The sequence below is a fragment of the Loxodonta africana genome, chromosome 22, assembly GCF_030014295.1.
Source record: "Loxodonta africana isolate mLoxAfr1 chromosome 22, mLoxAfr1.hap2, whole genome shotgun sequence".
Classification (NCBI taxonomy): Eukaryota; Metazoa; Chordata; class Mammalia; order Proboscidea; family Elephantidae; genus Loxodonta; species Loxodonta africana.
In genome coordinates this window covers 53,419,318-53,435,151 of record NC_087363.1, presented here as the reverse complement: position 1 = coordinate 53,435,151, position 15,834 = coordinate 53,419,318, and the positions used below count along the sequence as shown (strand labels likewise).

At 38.1% G+C, this 15,834-nt stretch overlaps 1 protein-coding gene across 3 annotated transcripts in view; it reads left to right on the top strand.

Moving 5' to 3' along the window:
- CHL1 (cell adhesion molecule L1 like) overlaps window positions 1-15,834 on the top strand; it is a 100,875-nt gene that overhangs the window by 65,967 nt on the left and 19,074 nt on the right. For all 3 annotated transcript variants that reach the window (XM_010590043.2, XM_010590044.3, XM_003409782.3), the window contains 4 exons: window positions 6,043-6,167; window positions 10,411-10,512; window positions 10,706-10,903; window positions 13,058-13,128. In XM_010590043.2, coding sequence (XP_010588345.1) covers window positions 6,043-6,167; window positions 10,411-10,512; window positions 10,706-10,903; window positions 13,058-13,128 — 496 coding nt within the window. The remainder of the gene's footprint in view (window positions 1-6,042; window positions 6,168-10,410; window positions 10,513-10,705; window positions 10,904-13,057; window positions 13,129-15,834) is intronic.

Sequence of the window (15,834 nt, the reverse complement as noted above, 5' to 3'; positions counted from 1 at the left end):
GATGAAGATGGCGAGAGGTTAGAGTAACAATAGATATCTCAGGTGAGATAATTAGGTAGGGGAAGACAGAGAAAAAGACTGGGAGGAGAGGGTAAGAATGGATGAAACTGAAGCTAAAGAACAGATTCTGTGAGAATAGAAATGATAGTACTTCTTTAAGCAGAATCCTATTGTGTTCTGTTCTGTCCGGTTCTGTCGCATGCCGTTGAGTCAATGTTAACTCATAGTGACCCCATGTGATGGAGTAGAGCTGTCACATAGGGTTTTCTAGGCTGTAATATTTATGGAAACAGATTGCCAGGCCTTTCTCTTGTGGAGCCACTGGGTGGGTTCGAACTGCCAACCTTTCAGTTAGTAGCTGAGCACTTAACCATTGTGCCACCAGGACTCATTAAGCAGACTCCAGTAGAGCTATTATCAGAGGCAGATTATCCAAAAGGCATGGTAAGCAAGGTGCTTACGTTGCTTTCCAGATCATCTGTAATGAACCATTTCACTTTTTTTTTTTTTTTAACCACATCAAAGATTCAGCTACTAGGAATGGCTGGCATCTAACTCTCTCCCAATCCCATAGCTCCTTTCTGCAGAATCAAAGTCTCTTTTTAAATTTAAATCCCTGACAGAGGTGGATGACTCAATAAGCAAGGTGAGCACAGGCTTACTTGTGCTTACTTGCTAATCTGTAGTGAATAATGTAGTGAACTATGCTGGAAAGATTTCAGCAGAGCTTCCAGATTAAGACAGACTAGGAAGAAGGACTTGGTTATCTACTTCTAAAAAAATTGGCCAGTGAAAACCTTATGAATTGCAGCGGAGCATTGTCTGATATAGTGCCTGAAGATGAGCCCCTGAGGCTGGAAGGTACTCAAGAGACAACTGGGGAAGAACTGCCTCCTCAAAGAAGAGTTGACCTTAATGACATAGATGGAGTAAAAATTTTGGGACCTTCATTTGCTGATGTGGTATGGCTCAAAATGAGAAGAAACAGCTGCAAACATCCATTAATAATCGGAACACAAAGTGGATGAAGTATGAATCTAGGAAAACTGGAAATCATAAAAAATGGAATGGAAATCATAAAGTTTGATATCCTAGACATTAGTGAGCTGAAATGGATTGGTATTCACCATTTTGAATCAGACAATCATGTGGTCTACTATGCCAGAAATGACAAATTGAAGAGGAATGGCAACACATTCATTGTCAAGAAGAACATTTCAAGATCTATCCTGAAGTACACAGCTGTCAGTGATAGGATAATATCCATTTGCCCATAAGGAAGACTAGTCAATACGACTATTTTTCAAATTTATTCACCAACCCTTATGGCCAAAGATGAAGAAATTGAAGATTTTTATCAACTTCTGTATCTGAAATTGATCAAGCATGCAACCAAGATGCACTGATAATTATTCGTGACTGAAATGCAAAGGTTGGAAACAAAGAAGAAATGAGTAGCTGGAAAATATGACCTTGGGGATAGAAAGGATGCCAGAGATCACATGATAGAATTTTACATGACTAACAATTTATTCATTGCAAATACCTTTCTTTAACAACATAAATGGTGACTACACATGTGGACCACACCAGATGAAATACACAAGATTCAAATAGGCTACATCTGTGGAAAAGATGATGGAAAAACTCAATATCATCGGTCAGAACAAGTCCAGGGGCCAACTGTGGAACAGACCATCAATTACTTATTAAAACAACAACAACAACAACAAACCAGTGTCTATATGCAAGTTTAAATTGAAGCTGAGGATAATTAAAACAAGTCTGTAAAAACCAAAGCATGACCTTGATTGTATCCCAATGGAATATAGAGACTTCCTGAAAAATAGATTTGACACATTGAACACTAATAACTGGAGACCAGATGAGTTGTGGAATGAGATCAAGGACATCATACATAAAGAAAGCAAAAGTTCATTAAAAAGACAGGGAAGAAAGAAAAGATCAAAATGGAAGTCAGAAGAGACTCTGATACTTGCTCTTGAACTAGAGTAGCTAAAGGTAATGGAAGAAATGATGAAGTAAAAGAGCTGAACAGATTTCAAAGGGTGGCATGAGAAGACAAAGTAAAGTATTATAATGAAATGTGCAAAGACTTGGAGTTAGAAAACCAAAAGGGAAGAACACACTCGGCATTTCTCAAGCTAAAGGAACCGAACAAAAAATTCAAGCCTCAAGTTGCAACGTTGAAGGATTCTATGGGCAAAATATTGAACAATGCAGGGAGCTTCAAAAGAAGATGGAAGGGATACACAATCACTGTACCAAAAAGAATTGGTCAGTGTTCAACCATTTCAGGAGATAGTATATGATCAAGAACAATGGTATTGAAGGAAGAAGTCCAAGCTGCACTGAAGGCATTCATCAAAAACAAGGCTCTAGGAATTGATGAAATACCAATTGAGATGTTTCAACAAATGGATGCTACACTGGTGGTGCTCATTTGTCTATGCCAAGAACTTTGGAAAGCAGCTACCTGGCCAACCGACTGGAGGAGATCCATATTTGTACCCATTCCAAAGAAATGGGATTCAACAGATGTGGAAATTATCCTACAGTATCATTAATGTCACATGCAGGTAAATTTTCTTGAAGATAATTCCAAAGTGGTTGCTGTACATGGACAGAAAACTGCCAGAAATTCAAGCCAGATTCAGAGGGACGTGGAATGAGTGATGTTACTGCTGGTGTCACATGGATTTTAGGCCGAAAGCAGAGAATCAGAAAGATGTTTACCTGTCTTATTAACTACACAAAGGCATTTGACTGTGTGGATCATAACAAATTATGTATAACATTATGAAGAATGGGAATTCTAGAACAACTAATTGTGCTCATGTGGAACCTGTACATAGACCAAGAGGTAGTCATTTGAAAAAAAACAAGTGGATACTGTGTATTTTAAAATCAGGAAAGGTGTGCATCAGGTTTGTATCCTTTCACTATACTTTTCAATCTGTATGCTAACCAAATAATCCAAAAAGCTGAACTATGTGAAGAAGGTTGGAATGGCATCAAGATCGGAAGAAGACTCACTAACAGCCTGTGATATGCAGATGGCACAGCATTGCTTGCTAAAACGGAAGAGGACTTAGAGTACTTAAGGATAAAATCAAAGACTACAGCCTTTGATAGGAATTACACTGCGACGTAAAGAAAACAAAAATCTTTACAACTGAACCAATAAGTATCTTCATAATAAACAGAGAAAAGATTGAAATTGTCAAGGATTTCATTTTAGCTGGATCCACAATCAACGCCTATGGAAGCAGTAGTCAGGAAATCAAATGATGCATTGGGCAAATCTGCTGCAAAAGATCTCTTTAAAATTTGCAAAAGCAAAGATGTCACTTTGAGGACTAAGGTGCAACTGACCCAAGCCATGATATTTTTAATCAACTCATATGCCCACAAAAGTTGGACAGTGAATAAGGAAGACCAAAGAAAAATTGATGCCTTTGAATTATGATGCTGGCGATGTATATTAAATACACCATTCACTACCAGAAGAATGAACTAATCTGTCTTGGAAGAAATACAGCCAAAATGCTCCTTAGAAAACAAAGTCTCAGTTACTTCGGATATATTATCATGAGGGACCAGTCCCTGAAGAAGGATATCATGCTTAGTAAAGTCAGTGAAAAAGAGGAAAACCCTCGACGAGATGGATTGACACAGTGGCTGCAACAGTGGGCTCCAACACAGCTACAATCATAAGGACGGCACAGGACCTGGCGGTGTTTTACTCTGTTGTACATAAGATAGCTATAAGTGGGAACTGACTCAAGGGCACCTAACAACAAAAACAGCAAGGTATATTGTGAGATTGGAAAAAAAAAAAAAAAAGCACCTCCCGTAGGCCAATGAGTTAGCAAGAAGCTTCTTTTTCTTTCTGGCCTGAAGCAGCCTGGAACCAGAAAACAAATATTGATGAGAAGACAATGGGCTAGATTTTAGCTCCCATGGGCCCTAGTGGCTATAGTGGTTTTGTGCCTGGCACAAATGGCCTTGTTTGAAGGGGTTGAAGTTATTAATTTGTAGTACTTCATCAAAGAAGGTAAAATTTTCAAGAAATGGTCAGTGCATCCAATATGCTGATATTATGTCAGATGGACACATCACTAACATGAACTGAGAATTTAAGTTGCGTCAAAGCTTTATCAGTCTAGAATTATAGCGAGGCTCTTGACTCCAGGTAATTTCAATTGGCAAATTGTTCAGTAATTGGTGTAGGACTTAAGAGACTGACTCTGTCTATATAAAGAAGTGTTTGACCGTACTACACTTTAAAGTGGTTTTCTCTAATTCAAACTGCTAAGGAATTGATAAGAACTCTCCTTTAAAAAGCTCAATTATATCAGTTTTCCCTCCCTCCTCACAAAGATGATAACCTTTTAAATTATTTCAACTAAGTAGCAAACTGCTGTGAATTTATCTTAAATTTAATGGACTTTTATTAAAACAATAATTGAATAGCTGTGTTAACCATACATAGATATAGGGTCAAAGGTATTTTTTCACACACACAAAAAAACAATTTTCACGTAGTAAACCTCATTATAAATTTGCAAGAACAGAATGACTTATAAAAAAGCTAGTCGCAAATGTTTTGCCAAAAGAAGTACAAGACTGCCATCTACTGTTGAGATAAATCACATATTTAACTGTTAGATTTTAATGTGCATTCTATTTAGGGAAACGAGAGCTTGTTAAAAATGGAGATTAGCCAACTCCATCTCAGATATTCTGATTTTGTAGGTCTGGGGTAGGGTTCAGGCATCTGCCTTTGCAGCAAGCATCTCAGTTATTCCTGTGTAGGATGGCAAACCAAACCAAACCTGTTGCCCTCCAGCAGTGGCATCCCTAAGGAGGCGAGGGGGGTGATCCCTAAGGAGGGGAGGGGGTGCAGACCACACCAGGTAACACTGTCAGAGGGGGTGACAGCAAAATGACTGTCTGTAAAAATATCTCTGTAGTTAGTTGTAACAAGGAAAACATTTTTTGTAAGCCCAGCTTCCATGTGTCAATATACGTACAACGCTGAAGCTCTATGCTAATTTACTTGGTGAACCTTCTGATGCACTCCAGTCAGGGCTGTGGTTGTTACCAGTTATGATGAGGCTTCAAATCACGTGGTTTCCTCTGCACACCGTGCAAGCGCGAGCTGTTGTTTTCCTTGCTGCCAGAGTTTGTATAGTCGCGGATTTTGTCAAATCATCTGGTGTTTTAGCTACAATATTGTGGTAATTAGTACTTGTGAACCTATATCAATAACTTTTTTGAGAACGAAGTAGTAATTAAAGGAAAAGAAGGAGTGATATACGGGAATTACGATTTACGAGTAACATTAGCACAAAAAACATCAGCAAGGATTCTGAATGGTCTGATACTGAAGGAGGCCCATGGGTGGGGTGGGAGGCAGGGGGAGGGAGTGACACCATGAGTTACCGCACAGGGGGGCACCAACCCTAGTGACGCCACTGCCGTTGAGTTGATTTCCACTCTTAGCGACCACAGGGCAGAGTAGAACTGCCCCATAGGGTTTCTGAGGCTGAAATCTTTACAGAAGCAGATTGCCACATCTTTCTCCTACAGAGCGGCTGGTGGGTTCAAACTGCCAACCCTTCCGTTAGTGTCTGAGTGCATAACCACTGTACCACCAGGACTGTTTAAAAAATATTCAAATAAATCGCAGCTGCTGTAACGTACTATGCGTTCTTTAGGCACATCAGACAACACACACAGTTTCATCAATGATCCAGGCATCACAGATGGCTGGATTTTACAATTTTAGTTAAACAATCATGGTCTTTTGCATACATTTGCATACAACTGAATCAAACTTTATCTCTACTTTTCAACTCCGGCATTCTCTAATAAAATTTGCATTATGTGAAGTTTTTCTTTACACTTCTGCTCAAATTGCTTTCTGTGAAAACACACATTTTAAAAAGGATTGTCTTCTAGGTGTTTGTTTCTGTCATTTTCATCCTCATCATATACTGACTTTTTTTCTATTAGGATAATTATTGATGGAGCTAATCTGACTATAGCTAATGTCACTTTAGAGGACCAAGGTGTTTACTCCTGTTTGGCTCAAACTGCTCTAGATAGCACTGCTGATATAACCCAAGTAACTGTCCTTGGTAAGTGCACTAATGAGAAACCTGTTTATTTCTTCTCCACTACAGATTAAATTCCATTGTTCCTACGTGATTAAAATGGTGATTATTTGATCTGAGCTCCTGCATGCATATTGCCAGTTGATGTTTTCATGTAAAAAGCTGACCCACTTTCAAATGTTTTCTCCTCTTCTCATTTTAAGGAAATTAATTTGTGCTTAATTGCCTTCCTCCATATGGGTAAGGTTGTCAGTAGAAGTGCAAGGTGAGCAAAGCTCTCAGCAGAAAGAAAAGTGAAGCTGGCTTGAGTTCCCAGAGAACTGAGCCACCCTTTCCTACTGTGCAGAGGAATAGGACCAAGTGATGGAAGTGGGCTGGAGTGGAGGGGCAGGATAGCAGCCTGTGGTGGTGGAACAGAGTCATGCTGTAACCCAGAAACAGGCTGAACTCCAGAGGTTCCAGGAAGGACTTCGAGGATTCTGTAAAGGAATGCCTTTGATTTTTTTTTTTTTTAATCAAAATGCAAATCAGAAACCAATGCGCACACTTCACTAGTGTGACCGATGCAATTACCCCTCAAATCACCAATGTTTAAACTGTTAGACGGTCTGCTGTGTACCTTCCATTTTCCATTCCAGATTTCTTTTCCACCCAGCTCTCTGACCTGGAAAACTGACCTGTAAGGACATCATCAGTAAACCACTAGCCCTCTGGCTTTCCTTTGGTTCAGCCAATGGAGAGCCCAGGCAGTAGAGGAGGAGGGTTTGGAGGGTGTTTGTACTCACTCCTTCCTCCTCCTAGGCTGGGGGTGTCCCTCTGCCAAAGGTCAGTGTCCCTCTGCCAAAGGTCAGTGTCCCTCTGTCAAAGGTCAGTGCTTCTTTCAAGAAGGCTGTCTCCACACAGTGCTTTCCAACGGGATTCCAGTAACTGCTTCCCCACTCCCACTATTTCAAGTTTTTTTTTCTTTCTCTCTGCTACCTTGCCCATACCGTCTTAAAGAGTTCTTTATTAAAAACGATCTGAAATATCCTAAAGTGAGTAAGCTATTTCCTGCTGGGACCCTGGCTGATAATGGACATTTTTACAGTTTTCTCTGACTTCCTCCTGTAACTCTGTTTCGCTGAGCACCATTTCCTCTTTCCTTCAACTTGCCGATTTGCTTAAGCTCCCTTATCCATATATCAGATGTCTAAACTAACCCTAACTCGTGCCTTCGAGTTGATGTTGACTCATGGTGACCTCGTGTATTGCAGAGTAGAACTGCTTCATAGGGTTTTCTTGGCTGTAATCGTTGTGGAAGCAGTTTGCCAGTCCTTTCTTCCACAGAGATGCTAGTGGGTTCAAACCACCAACCCTTAGGTTAGCAGCTGATTACAAACTGTTTGCCTCACCCAGGGTCCTCTGTTATATGTCTAGGTCACTATTATTAATAGGCATTTATGTCTTTAGCACTCTGCCTGCTCGGGTCCATAGGTAGGTAACTCAATACAGACTGAAGGAAAAAGAATGGAGTTTCTTCTAGGTGAAAAAAAGGAAAACAGGCTGATCTCCTTAAGTAAAGCAAATGGCCACCATATTGGGCTCCCCTAAAAAAGAGAAGCAGTTTCCAGTTATGTAGAAGGTATAGGCTTTGTTCAAAAAATATTGGTCCTTTTGGGGAGATGTTTGACCATAAAGAATTTAAGTTTCTCCAGGCCTCTAGAAGCAGAAAGATTTAACCTTTTAGTAATTATTCCAACCAGACTGACCTTCAGGTAAATTCAAATTTATCCCAGGCACCATGAACATAGGAATAAGTCTCAAAATTCCTGGATTTTGTCCCTAAATATTTTGAGCAGTGGCAGGCAGCAAGGGGACTGGGTTCCTTACCACTTGGTCCTCAACTTCTAAATTTCAGTCTTGTGATTTGGCTGCCATCTTCTAGAACCATTTAGTTTTGGTAATTTTAAATAAGTAGTGGCTCTTTTTTTATGACTATATACTGCTTATGTATAAACTAAACTACCTTTTTTTTTAGAATTGTTATATGCTGTTGAGTCGATTCCGACTCATAGTGATCCTATAGAGCAGAGTAGAACTGACCCATAGGGTTTCTAAGGAGTGGCTGGTGGATTTGAACTGCTAACCTTTTGGTTAACAGCTGTAGCTGTTAACCACTGCATCACCAGAATAAAAATAGACAATTTTTAAAGAATATTCTAGGAAATTATTCTATGAAATAGGCTGCATTTTCTTAGTCATTTTTTTCTAATAGTTTAGGTCAATCTCTGGTTTTAAAAAAGCTTATCTTAGTGTCATGAATTGAAATGTGTCCCCCAAAGATATCTGTCAACTTGGTTGGGCCATGATTCTCAGTATTGTGTGATTGTCCACCATTTTATGTGATTTTCCTGTATGTTGTAAATCCTATCACTATGATGTAATAAGATGGATTAGCGGCAGTTATATTGATGAGGTCTATAAGATTGTCTTAAGCAAATCTCTTTTGAGATATAAAAGGGAGAAGGGAGCAGAGAGACATGGGGACCTCATAACACCAAGAAAGCAGTGCTGGGAGCAGAGTGGTCCAGATGATCCCAGACCAAGGGAAGGCTGATGACAAGGACTTTCCTCCAGAGCCGACAGAGAGAGAAAGCCTTCCCCTGGAGCTGACGCCCTGAATTTGGACTTGTAGCCTACTAGACAGAGAGAGAATAAACTTCTCTTTGTTAAAAGCATCCACTTGTATTTCTGTTATAACAGCACTAGATGACTAAGACTCTTAGGAACCAATAGTAACAAATGATTATAGACCCATGGGCAGCTTCCAAGGGGACTCCCCTTCCCCCCGCTTGGAAAACCATTTTTAAAAGCATATTCTTGACCCTTTTTAGATTGAAGTTACTTCAAAAGCCTTCACATGGACTTCCTTTGAGAGTATCATTCTTTGAAGTCTCAGCAGGAAGTCCATCAGCCCCAGGTCAGTTTGATTCCTTTTCATGTCAGAGGGATCAGATTTTAATCTCAGATGCAACCTGCTGCACCGTTTGCTTCAGCAACCTTGAGACATGAGTGGGCTCTTAGTAAGTGTTGAAGGGGAACCTAAGTTTCAGAACTCAGAGATTCTGAAATCTGTTGATAAAGAATTTATTTAAGGCCCTAAAGTTTGAACAGTCACCAAATACATTTTAAAAATAAACATGTTCCCTTATGAGTTGAAGAGAACATTTCTTTGTTTTTTTTATCAATGTAAATTTCCAGTTATTGGTAAACATTCAATAGGAGCAGTATACGTTGCTTCCCGCTTGTAGAAGAAAGAGCCCATTGAAAGGCTACAATTGGTAATATATTCATTGCTTTCTCTGAGAAAAGACCGATGTCCTAGAATACAGGAGAATCCAAACCAAATTTCGAGAGGACCATTACAGAGATCTCTTTTTACTGTTGCTGTTATTTTAAAAGTGTCAGCAATTTCCCTATACTTTGATGCTCTTAAAATTTGTCACCGCCTATTCAACTTTCTAGTTTCTGTCACAGCATTCATCAGTGCCAAACCTTCCTCTTCCAAGATACACTGTCTTCCTACTCTTTTTCAGAACTCAAAGCCAAGAGACTATAGAAGTTGCTAGAATATCCTGAAAATTCATTGTTATAAATTCCAATAAAAATTCAAAGCAGTTGCAGAAAAAAGACTGAGCTCACATACCTCTATCTTATTTTTCTATAACCATCGCACCTCATTTTTATTGCTCTAATACAATTATATGCATGACTGAAGCCATAATGTATTTTTTACTTACTCATTTAGTCACAAAACATGTATATGCAAAGCACTGTGGACAATGCAAAGGTTAATAAAATCTGGCCCCTACTCTGGAAGCCCTGCTTAGTCACATTAAAAAAAAAATACAGGAAATGAATTCGGCATATGAGTAAGCATACCAGCTGGAAGAAAGTAATTAGTCCGTTTGAGATAGATCATGATTCTCAAACTTGAGTGCTTTAGAGAATTGTTTAGAAATGCAGGTTCCTAGGCCCAATTCATTCAGTAAGCCAGGGCCTCGGAATCAGCATTATTAATGACTACCCCTTTTGAGAACTATTGTGTGCATAGAGGGAGATAACACCTCCAACTGGGAAACAGATGTGAAAAAGAACCAGAAAGACTGGTGAGATATGGACAACTCAGTGTAGAGACATGGACCGCCAAGAAGAAAAATGGCTAAGTGAGGGAATCAGGTAAACAAAGACAATGATCTGCATTTTCCTTACCTTCATCTTTCATTAGATCTGCCGGATCCACCAGAAAACCTTCTCTTGTCTGAAAGACAGAACAGGAGTGTTCGGCTCTCTTGGGAAGCTGGCGATGACCACAATAGCAACATCAGTGGTAGGGAAGACTTGGGATGACAATTATACTTACATTACAGAATCAAAATTAATATTAAAGTCATTTTGCCGCCTTTGGTGGATTATCCTTCTTAAACATCCCTTTAAACTGTCAAATTGTATATAAATATTCATATAACTTAAGCATACTCAGTAGATTCTGTTTTTTTCCCCCCCCGTCTTCATAATGCCAGAGTATATTGTAGAATTTGAAGGAAACAAAGAGGAACCAGGAAGATGGGAGGAATTGACTAGAGTCCAAGGAAAGGAAACAACAGTCATGCTATCTTTGGCTCCATTTGTGAGATACCAGTTCAGGGTCATAGCTGTGAATGAAGTAGGGAGAAGTCAACCCAGCCAGCCATCAGACCACCATGAAACACCTCCAGCAGGTATGTAGGTTCTCACATCAGTTTTCTAACAAAATATTGTGGAGTCAATTCTGACTCATAGCAACCCTACAGGACAGAGTAGAACTGTCCCATAGGGTTTTCAGGAGCAGCTGATGAATTCAAACTGTCGACATTTTGGTTAGCAGACGAGTTCTTAACCACTGTGTCACCAGGGCTCCAGTTTTGCTCTATCTTTGAATGTGTGAAAAAAATTAAAAGATTGAGAGAGTGGTGTAGGATTTTAAATGTCCCCACATAGAGAGCTTAAACAATTCTGTAAACTAATAACACAAAATATTCAAAGTATAACCCACTGCCTTTGAGTTGATTCTGACTCATAGAGACCCTGTAGGACAGAGTAGAACTGCTCCATAGGCTTTCCAAGGCTGTAAATCTTTGGGGAAGCAGACAACCACATCTTTCCTTCACCAAGCGGTAGGTTCAAGCAATCAACCTTTTGGTTGACAGCCAAGCTCTTTAAGCACTGTGCCACCAGAGCTCTTTACTCAAAGTATATAAAAAAAAAAAACATAATTATTGCATAAATGTTTGTTAGACAGCAGGGGATTAGAGGGTATTATACGAGCAAGGAAACCCTGGTGGCACAGTGGTTAAGTGCTACAGCTGCTAACCAAGAGGTCGGCAGTTCAAATCCACCAGGCACTCCTTGGAAACTATGGGGCAGTTCTACTCTGCCCTATAGGGTCACTATGAGTCGGAATCGACTCAACGGCAGTGGGTTTTTTTTTTATTTGATACGAGCAAGCATTGCTCTGAGTAATTTCTGATAGCTATCATGTTTAAATTAGATAGCATAAAGTAAGTTCTAAACAGAAGCACAATATCTAGAAAGTCAAGGATTCACCCTTCTGGAATAAATCTTTTGACTCATTATGGACATCTTGTTACATTTTTAATTTATCTAACACCATTAGTTATTATACATTTAGTGTATCTTTGTATCTCAATATCTAACTAAATTCCCAGTACTTAAAAAAAAATTTTCATCTTAAGAATAACAGAGCTAAAATATGTGTTATTAAATTGGCACTGGCCATCTATGAGGTCATAGCATATTTTCTTTCTTTTTTTCTGGGTGAAATAAATATGCTAGGATATAATTCTCTTTTTTGGGCAAAGAAGTTGCAAATAGAAGTACTAACTAAATTAAATACTTCTTTTATTTTTGTATAGACTGAATTTAGCACTGGATTCCATTCTTAGCCCTTTCTGATAAAATCGATCCATTGGAATATATTTAATGGCTACATTAACCAGTTGCCTTCAAGTTTTTTTTTTTTTTTTTTCAAGTTAACTCTGATTCATGGCAACCCCATGTGTGTCAGAATAGGACTGTGCTCCATAGAAGTTTTTAATGGCTGTCCCCCCTTCCCCTCACCCCCACCCCACCAAGTAGATTCCAAGCTTTTCTTCCATGTTGCCTCTGAGTGGGCTGGAATTTCTAACCTTTCGGTTAACATCAAAGCTCATTAATCATTACCACAGCTCAGGGACTCCTATGGCTACGTTACATGCTATTTCCTGTCTAATATCTCTTAAAATTGGTTGTTGATATTTATGGATGATATTAAATTTACATGCCTAGAGGCAAATACTTTTCTAATGATAATTCCAATAGAAACAGCAACTTTTTAGTTCATAGTGCCTAAGAAAGCAGGTTTTACAAAAGAATATATATTCTTTTGTAAAACCTGCTTGGAAACCCTGGTGCCATAATGGTTAAGAGCTATGGCTGCTAACCAAAAGTTCAGCAGTTCAAGTCCACCAGGTGCTCCTTGGAAACCCTATGGGACAGTTCTACTCTGTCCAGTAGGGTCACTATGAGTCGGACTTGGCTCGACGGCAACAAGTTTGGTTTTTTGGTTTTAGTTTTTCATACATACACACACTTAGACATATCTACTCTTCACTGAGTGTGGATTATGTCAGTCCAGGAATATTACGTTACTCTTTTAAATAAAACAGTTATTTAAAAGCTTTAAATCTATTTTTAGAATCTAGTGCAGATGAAATTAATAAATATCAAAGTTACTCAAAAATCAGTTTTGGGGAGTGGGGTGGAGGATGACATGGTGATTTACCTGTACATTACCATATAATGGGAAAATCATTTTAATGCTTGGAATTTTTCAGCTCCAGACAAGAATCCACAAAACATAAGGGTTCAAGCTTCTCAACCCAAGGAAATGATTATAAAATGGGAGGTAAATATTCCTCAATGTGCTTTGTATTTTTTTTTTTTTTTCCTTTTAGATCTGCATGCTAAGTACAATAATAGAAGACTGTAGTTTTTAAAGAACAACAAAGTAACTTCTGGGGATGAGATGTATTTGTCAGTCACCATCATTAAATATTATAATGATCGTTGTAACTAGAAGGGTCAGTTGTGAAAGAGAGTTTAGCATGGTTACCTGATTTAAGGAAGACAATATAGATTGAAATTATTTGGAATCTATTGCCAGAAGTTTCAGATTTCTAACACTTTTACTACCGATGTCGTAGATGCTGTAGTATTCAAAAAACCCTGAAAACCTTTTTTCTGAATTTCAGAGTATAGTCTCCTAAATATTACCTATATCAAAAAGATGGCCCACAAGTTATAGTCATCATTTATTAAGCACTGTTAGGCATTTTATATACCCATTTCTAGTTCTTAAAACAACCTTGTCAAGAAAGCATCATTCATATCTTGAGCTAGGCATAGAAACTGAGGTCCAGGGTAATCGTTTTGCCTGTCACTGCACAACTAGAAATTAACAAAGTGAGAACTTGAACTTGGATGTCTTTAGACTTCAAAGTCCACCTTTTTCTCTTTACATATTTCAGTAGTGTTATAAATGCATTTTAATCTTTGAATTTCTTGTGAAAATTTATATTTGCTCAGAAGATTAATGTTTTTAGAGTTATTTTCAAATTTATTCTGTAGCAGTGGAATTTTTTTTTTTTAAATCTAATTTCTTGGACATATTTCATGAACATTAACATTCATTGACCCACCTTCAATCATTCTGGTTAGTAATAGGTCACCAACATTGAATTCAATGTTGCTTTCTTTGTAAATAGAGTATTTTTTAACTTATGGTAGAATGTACTAATTTATTTCTGCTTCTTATTCCAGATATGATTTGTTATAGAATTTTAGAATGTGTAAAGTTTCCTTTGCTTTTTCCCCTTATTACATAATCTCATGACCTATACCTGAAAAATATTTAGCCAATAATATTCATATCAGCACTAACCCTTTATTTCTATTTCAATGAATCAAGTTTTATAAATTTAAAATGTATAAAACTTGAAAAAAATTGGTAAGGTAACAAACCTAGATATATTAAGGAATGTTATTCCTTCCTTGAATTTTCTGGTTATAAATAGTGGTCATTACAGTGTTCACAAGAATTGTTTAATTTATCGTCTGGAACTATCCATGAGTCTTTTATTCTTTTAGGGAATCTCCATCTTATCCTCTTTAAATTCTATAGAAATTTCTGTACGATAATATAAATGGTTAGGTATGAGTAAAACTATATAATTATCAAGTCAGTTTTTCAGAGAAGCACAAAATGTTATACTAACATGGACCCATTAATCCTCACCACTCCAAGCTACAGTAGCTCGATGGTATCAGCCTTGTTTCCTATAGAGAAGCTGGGACTCTCAGAGCTTAAGGAGTTTACCCAGATGCCAGGTAGAGTCAGCAATGAAGAGAGGGCAGAAATCTTCAATCCTCTTAGGTGCTCATCTCACCTAAAAGTTCCTTTATTTTTTTTTTTTTTCCTTTCTTTCCTAAAAGATGCACAAGACTGTCTACTAATGCTCTGTTCCAGGAAGAATGGGACTAAACTAAGAAAGTGTTTATAATTTGTCTTTAAAGAGCAAACAACATATAATTTAGTAATTCAGTAAGTAAAAGAGGAGTGTAGTCAGAGGGATTTGGAACCAGATTGATAGTTACATTCACAATATGTTTCATTTTGTTTCATATTATTGTAAAATGTCAGAAATCTAATAGCTACAGAAACCCTTTCATTACCAAATTTTTATTTTAAAGATTTTTTTTTTTTCCAATGGTGTGTGCTTTCAGTATAGGAATGCATGCTTACTAAATGAATGGGTTTAAATTTTTGGTTGGTAACATGGATTCTGAGAAATGTGATCTGGTAATACAAGCCACTGGAAACCATGGTTGTGTAGTGGTTAAGAGTTTGGCTGCTAACCGAAAGGTCGCAGTTCGAATCCTCCAGGCAATCCTTGGAAACCCTATGAGGCAGTTCTACTCTGTCATGTGGGATCACTATTGTGCTCTATGGCAACGGGTTTGGTTTTTTTGGTTTTAATACAAGGCACCAATGAGGCGAGTGGCACTCAGGTGCCATCAATCCGTGGTATAACAATATACCAATAAGAACTAAACAGAGATTTTATTGTGATGCCTTTTCATTAGGTTACTTGGGGAACCTCTGGTTTTCCAAATATGACACAGAAAAACCAAAACAAACCCATCAGAGCTCCCTAACTATCACAAGGGAAGCCATAATTATGCTTACAAGCCTTATCTCACAAAAATAAAGGAAATAAGGGGGAAAAAAAGGCAAAAGCCTAGAAAACTTAAGACATCCAGGAAGTACCCCCTAATCTAATGTTCATGTTACACAACAGTGTGGCTCCAGCTCAGGTCTGCTGAGCTTCACACATTTCAAAAGAGACCCACCTTGATGCTAAATGCATTAGAACCAGAACAATGTCTACCTACAAAATCTGGAGGCATAAAAAGTAACTGGTATACCATTAAACAGATAGTAACTGAAGAGTTAAGAGCATTCATTCATTGAGTATTATTTTGCATGGATCATCCTGTAGAAAGGGGTTACATGCCAGAAATTTTCCAAATTGACAAGCAGATACTACGGATA